This window comes from Salvelinus namaycush, chromosome 17, assembly GCF_016432855.1.
Source record: "Salvelinus namaycush isolate Seneca chromosome 17, SaNama_1.0, whole genome shotgun sequence".
Classification (NCBI taxonomy): domain Eukaryota; kingdom Metazoa; phylum Chordata; class Actinopteri; order Salmoniformes; family Salmonidae; genus Salvelinus; species Salvelinus namaycush.
This window is the reverse complement of record NC_052323.1, coordinates 2,926,096-2,942,538: the sequence shown is the minus strand read 5'-3', so window position 1 is coordinate 2,942,538 and position 16,443 is coordinate 2,926,096. Positions and strand designations below refer to the sequence as shown.

At 40.7% G+C, this 16,443-nt stretch overlaps 1 protein-coding gene across 1 annotated transcript in view; it reads left to right on the top strand.

Moving 5' to 3' along the window:
- Nucleotides 1-9,311, top strand: part of zdhhc9 (zinc finger DHHC-type palmitoyltransferase 9) — a 42,832-nt gene extending 33,521 nt beyond the window's left edge. The window contains exons 7-9 of the mRNA XM_039012051.1: nucleotides 4,221-4,324; nucleotides 4,695-4,782; nucleotides 5,296-9,311. Coding sequence (XP_038867979.1) covers nucleotides 4,221-4,324; nucleotides 4,695-4,782; nucleotides 5,296-5,502 — 399 coding nt within the window. The 3' untranslated portion in view covers nucleotides 5,503-9,311. The remainder of the gene's footprint in view (nucleotides 1-4,220; nucleotides 4,325-4,694; nucleotides 4,783-5,295) is intronic.
- The last annotated feature ends 7,132 nt before the right edge of the window (nucleotides 9,312-16,443 follow it).

The following is a 16,443-nucleotide window of genomic DNA, read 5'->3' as shown; positions in this document are numbered from 1 at the left end:
TTTTACACACATTTATTTTACTATGTCAATAGGTCATGTTGTAAATGTTTTGGTGCCAATCTGGTTGCAGTTGTGAAAAAATTCAATAGCTAGAAGAGTTGCAGAGTTCATTGAAATGAATGCCATTGTTGATTAGATGCTTTTTGTCATTAATTAGGCAATTTTCTCTTGAACCATATGGTCTGTCCACTAGAAACTCCTGGACAATATGTGCACTACATGACCAAAAGTATGTGATGTTGGAAAATTGCTGTGGGGACTTGATCTTACGCTTGTGTGCGGCTGCTCGGCCACGGAAACCCATTTCATGAACCTCCCAACAAAGTTATTGTGCTGATGTTGCAGTTTGGAACTCCGTAGTAAGTGTTTCAACCGAGGATAGACTATTTTTATGCGCTTCAGCACTCGGGGGTCACGTTTTGTGAGTTTGTGTGGCCTTACCACTTCGTGGCTGACCCGTTGTTGCTCCTAGACGTTTCCACTTCACAATAACAGCACTTACAGTTGACCGGGGCAGCTCTAGCAGGGCAGAAATTTGTTGAACTGACTTGTTGGAAAGGTGGCATCCTATGAAGTTGCCACGTTGAAAGTCACTGAGGTCTTCAGTAAGGCCATTCTACTGCCAATGTTTGTCTATGGAGATTGCATGACTGTGTGCTCGATTTTATAAAACTGTCAGAAACAGGTGTGGTTGAAATAGCCGAATCCACAATTTTTTTGCCGAATCTACTACTTTTGTATGTATTTTGTGTGTTTTTGTTCAAGTATAAATTACCTAAATTACTGTGGATTACCTGTTAATTTCCAAAGATTCTGCTAATTTATTTTGCTAACTTACCCAATATTTTGGGTAGCTTTGCAACCCTACCAGCTGGATACTTCATGCATTGATAACTCTTTGTGTGGAGAATTATTTCCATTTTGGAGAAATATATCCTAGTATCACTACCCATCAACACAGAATTGTGTTAAAGAATTTGGTCATTTTAATGACAATATGCCCTGTATACATGCATATTAACATACCTATCTTATACTTTGATCGGGAATTTTTAAAATCCCTCACCAGATATTTTTTGTAGGTCAAGTGTAACCCTGTGGGATTACAATCTAAAAATGGAACCGTACTTTTGAATAAGGTATAACTAAAGGGAAATTGTTTTAGTAGGGGGAGACAATACTGAATATCTCCTATTCTTTTTAAATGGTAACCAGACAGGCAGTGTCTGAGATCTGTCTGTGAGGGTGTGGTTTGCATTTGGCAGAAGTAGGGTTGGGGTCTATTCCATTCCAATTCAGTCAATTACAGAACTGAAATTACAATATACCTCATTGAAATGAATGGACTTGGATTTCAGTTCACCGAATTGAAATGGAATTTACAACGTGTAGAAGAGATGGCACAATAAATGTATTCCTTGCTACAGTGCCTTCAGAAAGTATTCACACCCTTTGCCTTTTTTCCACATTTTGTTAAAGCCTGAATATAAAATGGATTACATTTAGATTTTGTGCCACTGATCTACACACAATGTCAGTGTCATTTTGTTTTCACACATTTTTACAAATGAATTTAAAAAATGAAGCTGAAATGTCTTGAGTCAAGAATTCAACCCCTTTTTATGGCAAGCCTAAATACGTTCAGGAGTAAAAATGTGCTTAACAAGTCGCATAATAACTTGCATGGACTCAACATAAATTGTTATTACCCCATCTCTGTACCCTACACATAATTGTGTCTGTAAGGTCCACCAGTAGAGCAGTGAATTTCGAGCACAAAGACCAGGGAGGTTTTCCAATGCCTCACAAAGAACGGTATTTTATTTGTATTTTTATTTCACCTTTTATTTAACCAGGTAGGCTAGTGGAGAACAAGTTCTCATTTACAACTGCGACCTGGCCAAGATAAAGCAAAGCAGTGTGACACAACAACACAGTTACACATGGAATAAACAAGCGTACAGTCAATAACACAATAGAAAAAAAGAAAGTCTAAATTCAGTGTGTGCAAATGGCATGAGGAGGTAAGGCAATAAATAGGCCATAGTAGCGAAGTAATTACAATTGAGCAAATTAACACTGGAGTGATAGATGTGCAGATGATGTGCAAGTAGAAATACTGGTGTGCAAAAGAGCAGAAAAGTCAATAAAAACAATATTGGGATGAGGTAGGTAGATTGGATGGGCTATTTACAGATGGGCTATGTACAGCTGCAGCGATCGGTTAGCTGCTCAGATAGCTGATGTTTAAAGTTAGTGAGGGAAATAAGTCTCCAGCTTCAGCGATTTTTGCAATTCGTTCCAGTCATTGGCAGCAGAGAACTGTAAGGAAAGGCGGCCAAAGGAGGTGTTGGCTTTGGGGATGACCTGTGAGATATACCTGCTGGAGCGAGTGCTACGGGTGGGTGGTGTTATCGTGACCAGTGTGCTGAGATAAGGCGGAGCTTTACCTAGCATAGACTTATAGATGTCCTGGAGCCAGTGAGTCTGGCGATGAATATGTAGCGAGGGCCAGCCGACTAGAGCATACAGGTCGCAGCGGTGGGTGGTATATGGGGCTTTGGTGACAAAACGGATGGCACTGTGATAGACTGCATCCAGTTTGCTGAGTAGAGTGTTGGAGACTATTTTGTAAATGACATCGCCGAAGTCGAGGATCGGTAGGATAGTCAGTTTTACGAGGGTATGTTTGGCGGCGTGAGAGAAGGAGGCTATGTTGCGAAATAGGAAGCCGATTCTTTTAGATTTCATTTTGGATTGGAGATGTTTAATATGAGTCTGGAAGGAGAGTTTACAGTCTAGCCAGACACCTAGAATATGTGGACAACTACAAATACCTAAGTCAGAACCGTCCAGAGTAGTGATGCTAGTCGGGCGGGCGGGTGCGGGGAGCGAACGGTTGAAAAGCATGCATTTAGTTTTACTAGCGTTTAAGAGCTGTTGGAGGCCACGGAAGGAGTGTTGTATGGCATTGAAGCTTGTTTGGAGATTTGTTAACACTTAGTCCAAAGAAGGGCCAGATGTATACAGAATGGTGTCGTCTGCGTAGAGGTGGATCAGGGAATCACCCGCAGCAAGAGCGACATATACAGAGAAAAGAGTCGGCCTGAATATTGAACCCTGTGGCACCCCCATTGAGACTGCCAGAGGTCCGGACAACAGGCCCTCCGATTTGACACACTGAACTCTATTGGTAAAGGAGAGACTGAATATCCCTTTGAGCATGGTGAAGCTATTCATTAAGCTTTGGATGGTGTATCAATTCACCCAATTAATACAAAGATACAGGTGTCCTTTCTAACTCAGTTGCCGGAGAGGAAGGAAACCTCTCAGGGATTTTAAAACAGAGTTTAATGGCTGTGATAGGAGACAAATGAGGAGTGAAAAGAAGGACATTTGTATAAAAAAATATTCCAAAACATGCATCATGTTTGCAATAAGGCATTACTGCAAAGCATTTGGCAAAGCAATTGTCCTGAATAGAAAGCATTATGTTTGGGGCAAATCCTACACAACACATCACTGAGTGCCACTCTATATATTTTCAAGCATAGTGGTGGCTGCATCATGTTATTGGTATGCTTGTAATTGTTTAAGGACTGTTGAATTTTTCAAGATAACAAAAAAAAAATGAATGGTGCCAAGCACAAGCGAAATCCTAGAGGAAAACCTGGTTCAGTCTGCTTTCCAACAGACACTGGGAGGCATTCACCTTTCAGCAGGACAATAACCTAAAACTCAAGGCCAAATATACACTAGATGTTCCAAAGTGGCCTTGTTACAGTTTTGACTTATTGGCATGAAAATCTATGGCAAGACTTAAAAATGGCAGTCTAGTAATTATCAACAATCAACTTGACAGAGCTCGAAGAGTTTAAAAATAATAATGTGGAAATAGTGTACAATCCAGGAGTGCAAAGCTCATATAAACTTACCCAGAAAGACTCTCAGCTGTAATCACTGGCAAAGGTGAATGACTCAGGGGTTTCAGTACTTATCTAATCAAGATATATTAGTGTTTTATTTTTCATTAATCTTTCAAATATGTTAGCATTTTTCTTCCACTTTCACAGTAGAGTATTTTGTGTAGATCGTAAAAATAAAAAATGTAATTCCAATTTGTAACAGAAGAAAAAGTCGAAGGGCGTGAATACTTTATGAAGGCCTACTGTTTTGTTTAATGTTTTTTTTTACGGGTGGCTGTATTTTGTGTTTTACAGATCAAAGGCTCATGGTCGGGAAAGAACCGGCTGCAGAACCCCTACAGCCACAAGAACATTGTCAAGAACTGCTGTGAAGTGTTATGTGGGCCTGCATACCCCAGGTACTGTACAGTAGGAGCACTAGTGACCTTATCTTTGCTCATAGGATTAACTAGTGTAGAAAATACTCTGCTGCTGTGGTTTTCGTTGTTTCTCTTTCTTTATCTTCCTCTTGCTAACTTCCCTCTACTATTCTTCTTCTCTATAGCCACCCTCTGGTCCTCCTGCCCTTTCCGACCCTCCCTCGTCTCACTCTCACTACTTTCTAGTTCGCGTAGTCTCTAATATTATTCCTCTCTCATACTGTAGCCTCCCCCTTTATCCTCCTCCCGCTACCTCCCTCCTTTGTCTTTCTCTCATTCTCTCGCTCTCTCCTTTTCTGTTCGGTGGTGAATAGGGTGTTGTTGATGACTGTCTGTCTCCCCTTGGCAGTGTCTTGGACAGAAGAGGACTGACGCAGGATGATTTGCCTGTTCCCGCATCCACTGCCACCCAGAGCAATCCAGTGCCACAGACCACAGTAAGCGCACGCACGCACGAACGCATGCACACACAGATTTACTAAAATGGTTTCAGCTTGCCAGACACAAAGCATTAGTACAGTGAACGTGCATAAAATATAGCCTAAATCAATTACATAGAGGGAGGAGAGCAAAGGAGGTGAACGGGGTGAACAATGTACTGTAGAGCAGAAACCATTTTCCTTTTTTTTTATAGAGATACTATTAATGTACTCAGCAGCTCACAGTTCTGTAGACATTTTGTGTCTGTACAGATGCTATTTTGTACTGGTGTCTAGTCTATCCTACTATAGCCATTTTGTACATTGCAATGTCTACAGTTACCATCTACTGTTGCAGTATTGTACCTCACTTTGTCTGTAGCCATTTTGTGCCTCACTTTATCAGTATATTTTTACCGGTGCAATATCTTGCCTTTTCACATCCCCTGAATTCAAATACAGGGCAGCCTTCAATGGTTTACAGTCTTTGGCTACTATTCGTATCCTTATTGTTTCATGTTCCCTCTGTAGAAAACTACAGCTCCGCTCATCCCCAACGAGCACACCCCCGACGACGCCAAGCCCAGCATCGCAGACTCGGCCATCGCCCACGCAGAGAAAAGAAGCCCCTCCCCCAAGAAGGAGATACCGCCCACTCCCACCAAAGTCCCGCCCCTGGCCTCACCTGAAACTGACGTGGAGGCCTCCGTCATTATCGCCAAGGAGAAGGCGCTCTAGCTGCGTGGTGGGGGTGGAGACTCCTTCCTTGCCCCGCCCAAAGTCAGTTTATCAATAAAACGCTCTGTCTGGACCAGTGAGGAGACACTTTAATCAACCTCTATACGAGTGAAAAGCATCTATCTGCCTGTAATGAGTGGGGAATGACCGCAAGGCTCTGACTCCCTGCTCATTCCACCAGATATGTAGAGTTGGTGCCCACACCAAACCCTGCCTCCCCCCTAACTCAGTGACTGCAGGACTGCTTGATTGACATTCACACTCCAGAAGGGTGGGGTTGGGTATTGGGGGCTGGTGGCTCAGCACCTTTCTCGTTGCCCTGAACATTGTGTGGAAAAACACAAGAGGATGGTGAAACTGTGGGAAGAACTGCGATATCACTGGATGCAGATGACTGTTTATCCCCGGGTAGTGTGAGGCTGAGGGTGTCCTAAAATGTGCACCGTACCCATGCGCCTCTGGCTTATGGCTACCTGTGGACTCGCTCTGATTTGTTAATTCAACTTTTTCTGTCTTTTTTGTTTTGTAGCTGTGATGATGACTTTTAAAATGTGAAAAAGCCAGTTCTAACATACTAGCTTTTGTGTTGTAAATCCTCTTAACACATACACACTATTAGACCGTTCTCATCTTCTCTACTGAACCACACGAACAGCCCCCTATGCAATTAATGGGAAAGTTGGCCGTTTGGATAATGAGAATATAAGGACTGACAACTAGTTTAGGGTGTGTTTTAACAGTAAAACATAGTGGCGAAAGGAAACACTTTACCATCCTTTACGGTTGAGATGGAGGCAATATCTCAGCCACCATTTTGTCTCTTCCGGGAAGTGAAACTACACTACCTGATTCCCACTGATATTGCTGCATCTAGTTCTATCCTAATGAACATCTCTGACTAGATTTGTTGAGATGAAGGTGCAGCCTCGGCTACCGTCCTTCCATTTTTATACTGTTATAGCAAAAAGGTAAAATATTCTGGAATAATTGAACATCCACATTTCCGCAGACCGTTTGCAGGGGCACGCTCAGAGTTCCTGTATCTAGCATTAGAAATAGACACTTTGTCACTGTCCCAGAGTGTGTCTGGGTAGGCGTTTGTGTCAGTGTTGGGGGCATTTCAATTCAGTCAATTCAGAAAGTAAAATTAAATAAATTTTCCAAGGGAGAAAAAAAGTTGACCCTCTGAATTGACTGAATTTATGTTGGAAACCCCAACCTGTGTGTGTGTGTGACAGAGAAGGCCTGATTGCTGCTGACAGTAGACACTAGTTACAGTGCCTTATCAAGAAGCTGCACTATCACATGCGACTATAGCTATAAGGTTGTCTATCTACAGAGAGACCCTTAGACTCCAGTTCATGACTCAGCACTCCAAATCGTACATTGCAGACTGTCCAACGAGAAATAACGTCGCTTTTTTATAGTTACCAATGAGACTGCAAAAAAAGATGAAGTAAAGCCATTGGTTAAATGTACATACCGTATGTAGGTGTTAAAAAAACAAACTTGGATCTATTTCTGATGAAGATTGTCTCTGTTTTTAGAAAGTGCATGTGTCCAATGTTAGATATTTGCCTGTGTATGAAGGCCTGCCTTGCTTCTTGCAAGTCATGCAACTCCTGAATTTGTCCTCCTAGCTTTCACTGTCAACGTGGTGTCCTTGCTCCATGTCATGATCCATTGATGAGGAAAGCTTTCATTGTTTCCACTCCTCCATGCCTCGCTCTTTCGCGTCCTTTCTTCCCGCTCCATCTTTCCCGGGGAAGATATTCAGTTCCCCAGGCAACAGAGTCACGGCCAAAGCCATCCGTGACAGGCTCATTATCAAACCGAAAAATCAAGACACTGAAGCTGCTTTCTCTCTCTTTCTCCTTTCCACACATTCTGTTCATTTCACACCAAATGGAGCAGAGGATTATGGGGGTTTGTGAGAGGTGGGCAAGGTGGTTGAGAATTTCAGGTGCTTCAGCCCAAGACAACTCGAAGGGACAAGGATTCACAAAGGGATAGTCAGTGAGACTGGCTTGCTTGACTGTTGGGTTGATATGTTAAACTGATATTGATTGGAGAGAGTTTGTATTGCGCTTTGTGTTGTATGCAAGGCCGAGTAATTGTGATGTGTACTTGTGTAGAAACAATTAGTATAACAACGTTGACAGTGTCGTTCAGCCTTTTCATATGCCCAAGATAATTGTACCCCACGATGAAGAGGGGACTGCAGATCTGTCTCCGTCCTTTCATTCATACGTTAGTCACACGCGATATCTCAGACCGCACTGGCCCTATTTTGATGAAGCTTTGGTGAATGATGTATCTTGCCATAGAGATCCAGTATTTACTAAATTATACTGATTGGCCCAAAGTGAAAATGTGTTTAGTCACACGCATTCTCTCAATTGGCCCAAATGAGGGCAGTGCATCATTCGTGGGGGATGACATGTTTACTATTGCCTTATTTATATATGACCGGAACAGAATGATACTGAAATAATCCGATTTTAATGAATGAAAAGGATGGCGGAGCTACTGTATATGGCCAAGCAGTGGGTTTATACTTTTGTTGATTTCATTTCACAAAGATTGTCCTTTCCAGTGAAAAAGTGTATTTGTATTGGAAACGTGAGTAGGGGAGTTACTAGTTGTTTCCATCTAGGCCCTTGCAGTGTTTTTATCACTTTATTTTAAATCTGGAGTAGACTATCAAACAATCCAGTGACAGTCATGGAAGGGGTTATTTTAAGGAAGGAAAGATAAAAGCCAAATCCATATTCACTTGCGTAGTCTACAGATTCTGGAAGGATACTTGTGCCGTTGCCCCTAGACGCTGGTCAGGGTCAGTTTAGAATTTGCCCCACCAATGGTCTCTGCGTCCAGTATGAATGAAGTTGGAGGTAGTTTCGCTAGGCAATGCTAACTAGAGTTAGCAACTTCCTTCAAACTGCACGCAGACACACACAAGTGGTATCCATGAGTTCTTCTGACTCTGGGGAAGTAGATAAAGGTCCTCATTGACAAAATCCCAAAGTATCCCTTTAAGGTTAGGATTGGGGGAGGGGAAGCCGATCCTACTATAGATCTGTACCTAGGGGAAGTTTTACCCCGGAGCTGCTGAGAATGTAAGCCGCCTTGTGAAATGGACAACATGGAGGTTTTAATCAAATAGTGGTGTACAGTATTTCCTGAATTTGTGTGTGTATTGAGAAGGACTTTCAGGAAATGTATTCATTTTCTTTTTTGATCTATTTTTGTCTTTCGGAGCAGTTGTTAAGTCTACCCTCAAACCAATCCTATCAATTTAAGTTGATTAGTTTTCTTTCCCCTGAATAGTATTAAGTTCTAGCCAGTTCTCTCTCAGTAGATAACTGTGCTGCTGCATTGATGTCAATGGAAAGTGTGACCGTATTGGTGATTGTGATTTAACAAATGAAAAAGGGAATGTTCATGTTAAAGTTTATGCTGGTTGAAAGGTAATTGGACCATTGTACTATTAATGTTATCGCTATGGGCATATAGTAATAGTCTATACAATGACTTGGTAAGTTTGGACTTTTTTCTCTCAATGTTTGGATGTATGATTTTGATTTATAGTGTGAAAAGTACGTGACGAGGGTCTCCGATCTGAATGCTCTGATCTACATAACACCGTACATTATACAGTAGATACAATACCACTGATGGAATACTATTTATGTTCACTTTGTTTAGTAATAACATTGTGATTACGTATATTTCATGATATTTCTCACTTCTTTTTACATGATTGATTGACATTTCTGCTAATTGAATGATATTGTCATTATTATTAATCATCTTGTCTCTGAATTATTGCATGGAAAGGATTTTGACTGCTGACTGCCAAAAAATATATGTCAAATAATTTGCATACAGGGGAGGGACCAGGAAATCTGGTCACAATACAGACACAGTGGAAGGATAAGAGACATTTAAAAACCATGAGTAGACACAGAACCTTGAACAGATAGTAATTGGATCATCTTGATCAGATCATGAAAACCACATGTTAATGCAAGGTGTAACCAGGGCTATAAATAGACATTCTTTGACAAGGACATCAGCAAGATTGACCCTCTGGTCCCTATCTCAGTGACTATTCACCCGCCATTTGTTTGGAGTGGATATCTAAGAAATGAAGGTGTAGCGGAGGTATGGCAACAGCTACGCCATATTCTGACCTGGACTTAATTCCCTAATAATTCCACCACCTTTATGCGTGAGGAAACCAGGAATAAGGGGCTGAAATTTAATGGCAATGTATCTGCTTTAGCAGAGACTGCATTCACGGTAAATACTGCATATGTCAGCTCAATTGGAAATTACCTTTACATTTCTTTTGTGGAATCTGTAAGCAGCTTTACAGATTGAATAGAGCCCAAGGTCGCGCGAACCTGATGGTTCCAAGTGGAAAAAGCATCTACTTTATATTTTCTGATAGAATATCCATGCACTGTAATTTATAAATTGATAAGCGCTAGGTGAATGAGCGATCCTTTTGGAGAAGGGGATTGTAAATACACATAGCAATTGTTTGATTTCTTTCCTTATGATCCTTGGAGAAGAATGCAAAAACCAGTCATGGAAGGAAGCAAACTGAAAATCATAACATGACACGTATTGTGGCCCCTTTTCCACAGTGAAGTAGGCTATACATCAGTGGAGACTGGTGGGAGGATTTATAGCAGGACGGGCTCATTGTAATGGTTGGAATGGAATAGATGGAACGGAGTCAAAAGTGCTTTCTATATGTTTGTTTGATACTTCCATTCCAGCCATTACAATGAGCCCGTCCTCCTATTCATGGGTTGCATCTTTCGTCACAATATTGTTTTGAACGTTCTGTCGTGGAAATTCTACAAGAGAGGTGAGGAGAGGTTCCAACAAACTTGATGCACCATTGTGAACGTCTGTCAGAAGCTCTACCGGGGCAGTCCCTTTTATCTTATATTCTGCAGACAAGTTATTATTTGTATGATTTAGCTTCATCATTTATAATTAATTCATCATTAACGTTTGCTTCATTCATGTGACCGACCAATACCGCACAAGGCCTCTTCTCCCTAAGCCGAGCCCTTGAAACAGATATTTCGTTCTCAAAACAAGGGTCTGGGCATACTGCCAAATTGAACGAATCCACACCATCAGTATCTGCAATCAGTCACTTGCATGAACACAGAAATTGGTTATTAGAAAAGCACAAACATTTAAAAAAAAATATCACTCAATCTGTGATTATCATTACATTTTAAGTTAAACATTAGATTATAGCTTCTATCAAAAGGTTATGTACGCCTATTAAAGTAAGGGAAATCAACACAAAACCAGACACTTCGTTATTTCAAACCCTTCATTCTGGGTTGTGCAATCCTTCTCGTAAAACCATGGCTTTAGACCTTTGCTTCATACAGTTACATATATGCTTCATTACACAATTTCATTTATGGATTCTGGCAATGACATTTCAGCTGGAGCTTTTGTCGCGAGTGGCATATTAATGAAAGATCGGTATCTCAATCTATTTCTAGTTTAAAGTAATATACATTTTGCAGTGTGCAGACCTCCACAATTAACCTGATACCCCAAATGAACAATTTTGGATAAGCCTAAATTAATTACGGGCATGGTTGACCACCCTCCTCCCTCCCAGCATTCATTCTTCTGGTGTTTCAGTTCATCCTCCCAATGGCACATGTTCAAAGTGGATGGCCCTTGATAATGTCCCGATTTCTCTCACCTGAGCCACAACTGTGTTTTACAGTCCATTATGTATTTTCCATTTTCCTACCAGTACACCAGCAGCATGAGAGAAGTTTGGACGGGATCTCTCTCCATGCTCACTCCACATGGACACATGTCGCACTCATGAGAGAAAAGGCAGTTGATAGCCTCGACTGGATGCTGTATACAGGTTGCTGTCTCTGATTCAGGTCTCACGGTAGAAGTGGAGAAGGACCATAGTGAACGCCATTACTTCAGCCGGTTAGAGGGGGTGAGGTTTACACTATTCTCAGTCAAATTATCCCTTCCATGCATCTAGATACCATCTGTGGTCACCTTCGCCATAACCTCTAGAGAGGACAGATCAGAACAACAGTTTAGTTTAGAGCATTTCTGATTCAGGAAATCCAGACATAATTTATTTATGAGAAATTATTCACTGTATGACAAATTAGTACTACTACCAATATTCTTAATACAAATGTCAAAGAGAAGAACACACAGTTGAAACCCCCCCCCCCAATTGGCTTACTCCCCTATCATCTTGGCGATCTCACCACAGAGTTACAGGGTCGGGGAGTCAGAGGGCTAATCCTTAGGGAGAAATCCCGACCATCCAGCAAACCCAATCTGATGAGATTTGTATTGAAGCAAGACAAAAACAAAACAACAGCAATACACTTCTTCACATATCACTCGAGGTGGGGAAAACTTCAATCAATTTGGAGTAACTGTCAATCATTAACAACATGCCTTTTTTCCTTTTACAGGGAGGCATGGGAAGAAAATGAATTTGCATATTTAGCAAAGGGCGCCAGGGGATTGGTAATTCCCCTTTTGGACACGACTCGCATCGTGATTCATGCGTCCCAAAAAAAACAACACTGCCTGTTAAATCAACATAACAAATAAATTACAATTACAACCCTTGATGACTCCATCTTAACTTAACTGTCTCCCATAAGGTAATGGTAAAGTAGATGAGACAGGTGTCCCTCATTCAGGGTCAGCGCTCTCTCTATCCTTCTCGTGTTTCAAATCACACATAGGACTGTTGATGATAAATGATAAACTTCTTCCTAATTATTAGTGTTTACATAACCCATTAAATCTCACCCAATGTCTCTAGTCTTTCTAGTGATAGTGATCAGGCCTCACCAGAAAGTCAGAACAGAGGTCAAAGGTCATTCATCCCGATTAAGTGAGTGTTTCTTTCCCTGTACCTCACATTATTTAACAATATTTCAAACATTTTGTGTATCAGGTTTACATTGGGTTTTTCAGTACATTTCTTATCAAGGTAATTGACATGTGTGCAACCAAAACTCGGACAATAGATACTTCAGAAAAGTTATTTTGTGTGCCCTTTAAGGTGCATCCTTTCTAACCTGTGAAAAATCCACTAAAATAAAAAGACCCCACACAATAAATCAGTATCAACACCACTAACAAATATTCAATGACAGGTAAAAACAAACAAAATGGCCTTACTTTATTTGGGGCTCCTTTACCAGCCGGATTCAGTTACCTTCATACTAACTCCAAGGCACCACTCTCAGAAAGCATTTCAAAGGAGAGTTCTTTTTTTTTTTTACTTGGTAGCGGATATTCCATGAGCCTTTGAAGAAAGAAAATAAACATGTAGTTAGTTTTCAATATGCTACATTTTAATCAGTCCTAAACATTCTTAATCATTAATTGAGTTTACTGCATATTGGGCAGGAAGTCTTAGTAAAACCATGCATATACCGAATTAAACTTCAGACACATCAGCTGATACGATGTCCCGTAAAGCTGAATAGGCACCTTCTAAAGTAAGCAATCCCAGAACCCCGCTAATCTTTTTGAACTGTTGCGTTGACATACAGTTCTGTGCTAACTGTCCCTGGGACATAAACTAGTCAAAATATGAAACCTGTTTAACAAATCTGCTAAGACCTTCAAAAAGACAATAGTCGGTACTAAAAACATTTACTTGAGTATACTTCAATTCTGGACACAGTTCCACGTAATGGACACAGATTATGGTTGTAGATGATATTGCCTTCTTACTTAAATAATTTGTGCTACCCAAACTATATAATTGAGTAATAATAATTGGAACTTGTCAAAAACGTGTCTTATTCAATTATTCATACCTCGGTCCCAAATGTCTCACTATGACCCTTACCGCCTGTTTGAGTTCAGTGAGTACTGGCGGCTATCTATTGTTCCACAGGAAACTTATCTCTAACCCAAACACCAGATGGCGGCCTCTAATTTAACATCAGTCCCAATGTTCCATCCCTCTGTTCATCATGTGACCTTTTTATAATGAAACATTTACAAAGATATTGCATTATTAGAGTGCTATCTGAAAGCCACTAATATTACCATTCACTTTGTTACTTTCACTAGTCTCTATGTTTCCTTCAACTAGGACTCCCTTCTTTCCCAATAGGAAGACCTTCTCAATCTCTACTGCTAATGCACTAATTTCACTCTCAAACACTGTTCTGCTTTTCCCCCGATTTCAAAGTTTAAAAATAAAACTATTGGAAGCCATTGTTTTTCATTTTAGTCTACCCTAACAATGTTACTCTATATAATTATTTCTGTAGGATATTCACTTTCTGCTTCACACTTATTACATGTCTATTATTTATGTAATGTAATGCGCTGAATTTTTATAAAATACTGCCATTTCAGAGGGGAAGAGAAACTTTGGAGGGAGCATCCTTTTTAAAATTTGCTCTCCGAGACTAGAGTCTCTTTCTAGGATCAACTTTCACTATAATTGGGCTGGCATTGTAGATCAGTCCCCTATAAATGGTGTGCTCTGTCCATACTAAGTCTCTACCTAGCAAGTTAAACTCTAGTAACCCATTATACTATTAATTTCTCGTAATACTTTTTACACCACTTACGTACGTTTACGTCTGGGTGTGCAAGTTGTATATGTGACTGACCGGCTCGAATCGGTCTTATGTAGCAAAATATGTAATTGTGTTTTTTACATTGGATAAAAGTAGAGACTCAGAGCTAGAAAACGGTATTTCATACACTACAGTTGAGGAACAATGGGAAAGTCATTCTGCTTTGAGAGTTGATAAACTTGTAACCTCACTTTTGAGAAAATGGCCTTTGAATGTTTTGGTACACCCACTGGAGAGCTCTTCTTTGTCTACACCCATTCAGCATCCTTCACACCCTCTAAAGCCTTAGCCCCACCCATCTCTTTAAGGATTCACATGTGAGGCCATGTTATAAACAACCAAAAATTTAAAGACTAACACGGAACCCAAACCGGCTGCGCACCATCGTGCATACATTTGTTTTGTCCCCCCACACCAAATGCGATCACGACACGCAGGTTAAAATATAAAAACAAACTCCGAACCAATTACATTAATTTGGGGACAGGTCGAAAAGCATTAAACATTTATGGCAATTTAGCTAGTTAGCTTGCACTTGCTAGCTAATTTGTCCTATTTAGCTAGCTTGCTGTTGCTAGCTAATTTGTCCTGGGATATAAACATTGAGTTGTTATTTTACATGAAATGCACAAGGTCCTCTACTCCGACAATGAATCCACACATAAAGCGGTCAATTGAATTGTTTCTAGTCATCTCTCCTCCTTCCAGGCTTTTTATTCTTTGAACTTATATGGTGATCGGCATCTAAACATTCATAGTATTACCACGACGACCGACAACACTGTTCGTCTTTCAATCATCCACGTGGGCATAACCAATGAGGAGATGGCACGTGGGTATCTGCTTCTATAAACCAATGAGGAGATAGGAGAGGCAGGACTTGCAGCGTGATCTGCGTCACAAATAAAACTGACTTCTAATTTATCCCTTGGCAACGCAGACACTCGTTGACGCGCACGAGCAGTGTGGGTGCAATATTTGAATAATATAGATTTCTACATTTATTTTGCAATGCATGTGACGCGAGCGGTGTAGTCAGGGTGTTAAGGCTGGTTTATACTACAGGTGTGTTCGTAAACTTAATCTGGAGTGCCAGAGAGTGCGCTCTGGACGTTTGTAAACTCAAAGCGTTGTCTGATATCCGTTCGTAAATTCAGAGCGTTTCGCTCTCGGAGCGTTAAGAGTGCACACTGGACACTCTGGCCAAGGAGTAGGGTTGACCCGAGCATTTTGACCTAACAACAGCAGACAAGCACTGTTAAAGGAATTTAATTCCTATGTTTATCAACCAATTCAATTAAAACACTCTGTCCATACATAAGAATTTGTAAGATACTTATCAACATAAAATGGACAGAAACCAGTCTCAAAATCAATCAATCAATAGCGTTTATTCTCGAGAGTACTGAATCATAGTACAATTTACATCAGGTTATATAATAAAAATGATGTCATAGGTTTTAATGTCCATCCTCCTCTCGGATACAATGGCAGTATAGTTAGCGTTCTCATTACTGTCTGCCACCTGTTAAACTATCTGCAACCAACCCAAGGTCTTTCCCCTCCCTGAGTAGACATCATTCAAGCCTGTCTGAAGATAAACCCATTCTTTCTAACAAGGAACATATTACACTCAGCATTATGATGATAATAAGTTTCATTCATACAGTAACATCTAAGTCAAATGTATACATATTTTAGTCATTTATTCATAAAAATCCCATAACAAGCACCCAAACTAACTGGCTAACGTTGGCTAGCTACTTCCAGACACAAATGAGAGAACAGCTCACTCTGACAATTTTACTCACCCTAGCAGAGCTGGTTAGGCTGTTTTTATGTTATCCAGAGCATTGGTGACTGCAACTGGGCTGGCTAGCCCATCTTCAAAGAAGCATCTTCTGGAGTGAATGGAAGGAGAATAAACTCTGTAGTTCTGTTCAGGACTACACGACAAGACACCGGATACCGGACAACTTCAGAGAAGAACAACAGTAGAATACTTGTTGGAACCCTTGTGGATAATCAGAGCCTTACAAGCGTGCCGCAAAAAAGGCCCAACCCCCTTTCCAAGGCGGCCCGGTTCCGGGAGATACACGGCGAACCAAGGCATTTCACGTAAATGCATTCATGATTTCATACGCCAAGCGGGCGACGGTTCGTGTGCAAAGTATAGGAGTACTATAAGTTAGAGTAGTTTCTAAATGTACCAACGTTAAGTGTCTCTGTCCCTCTTGCTCCATGTCTTTTGTAACAATTAGCCATATTGTTGTCAGTCCGCTAGGGACCT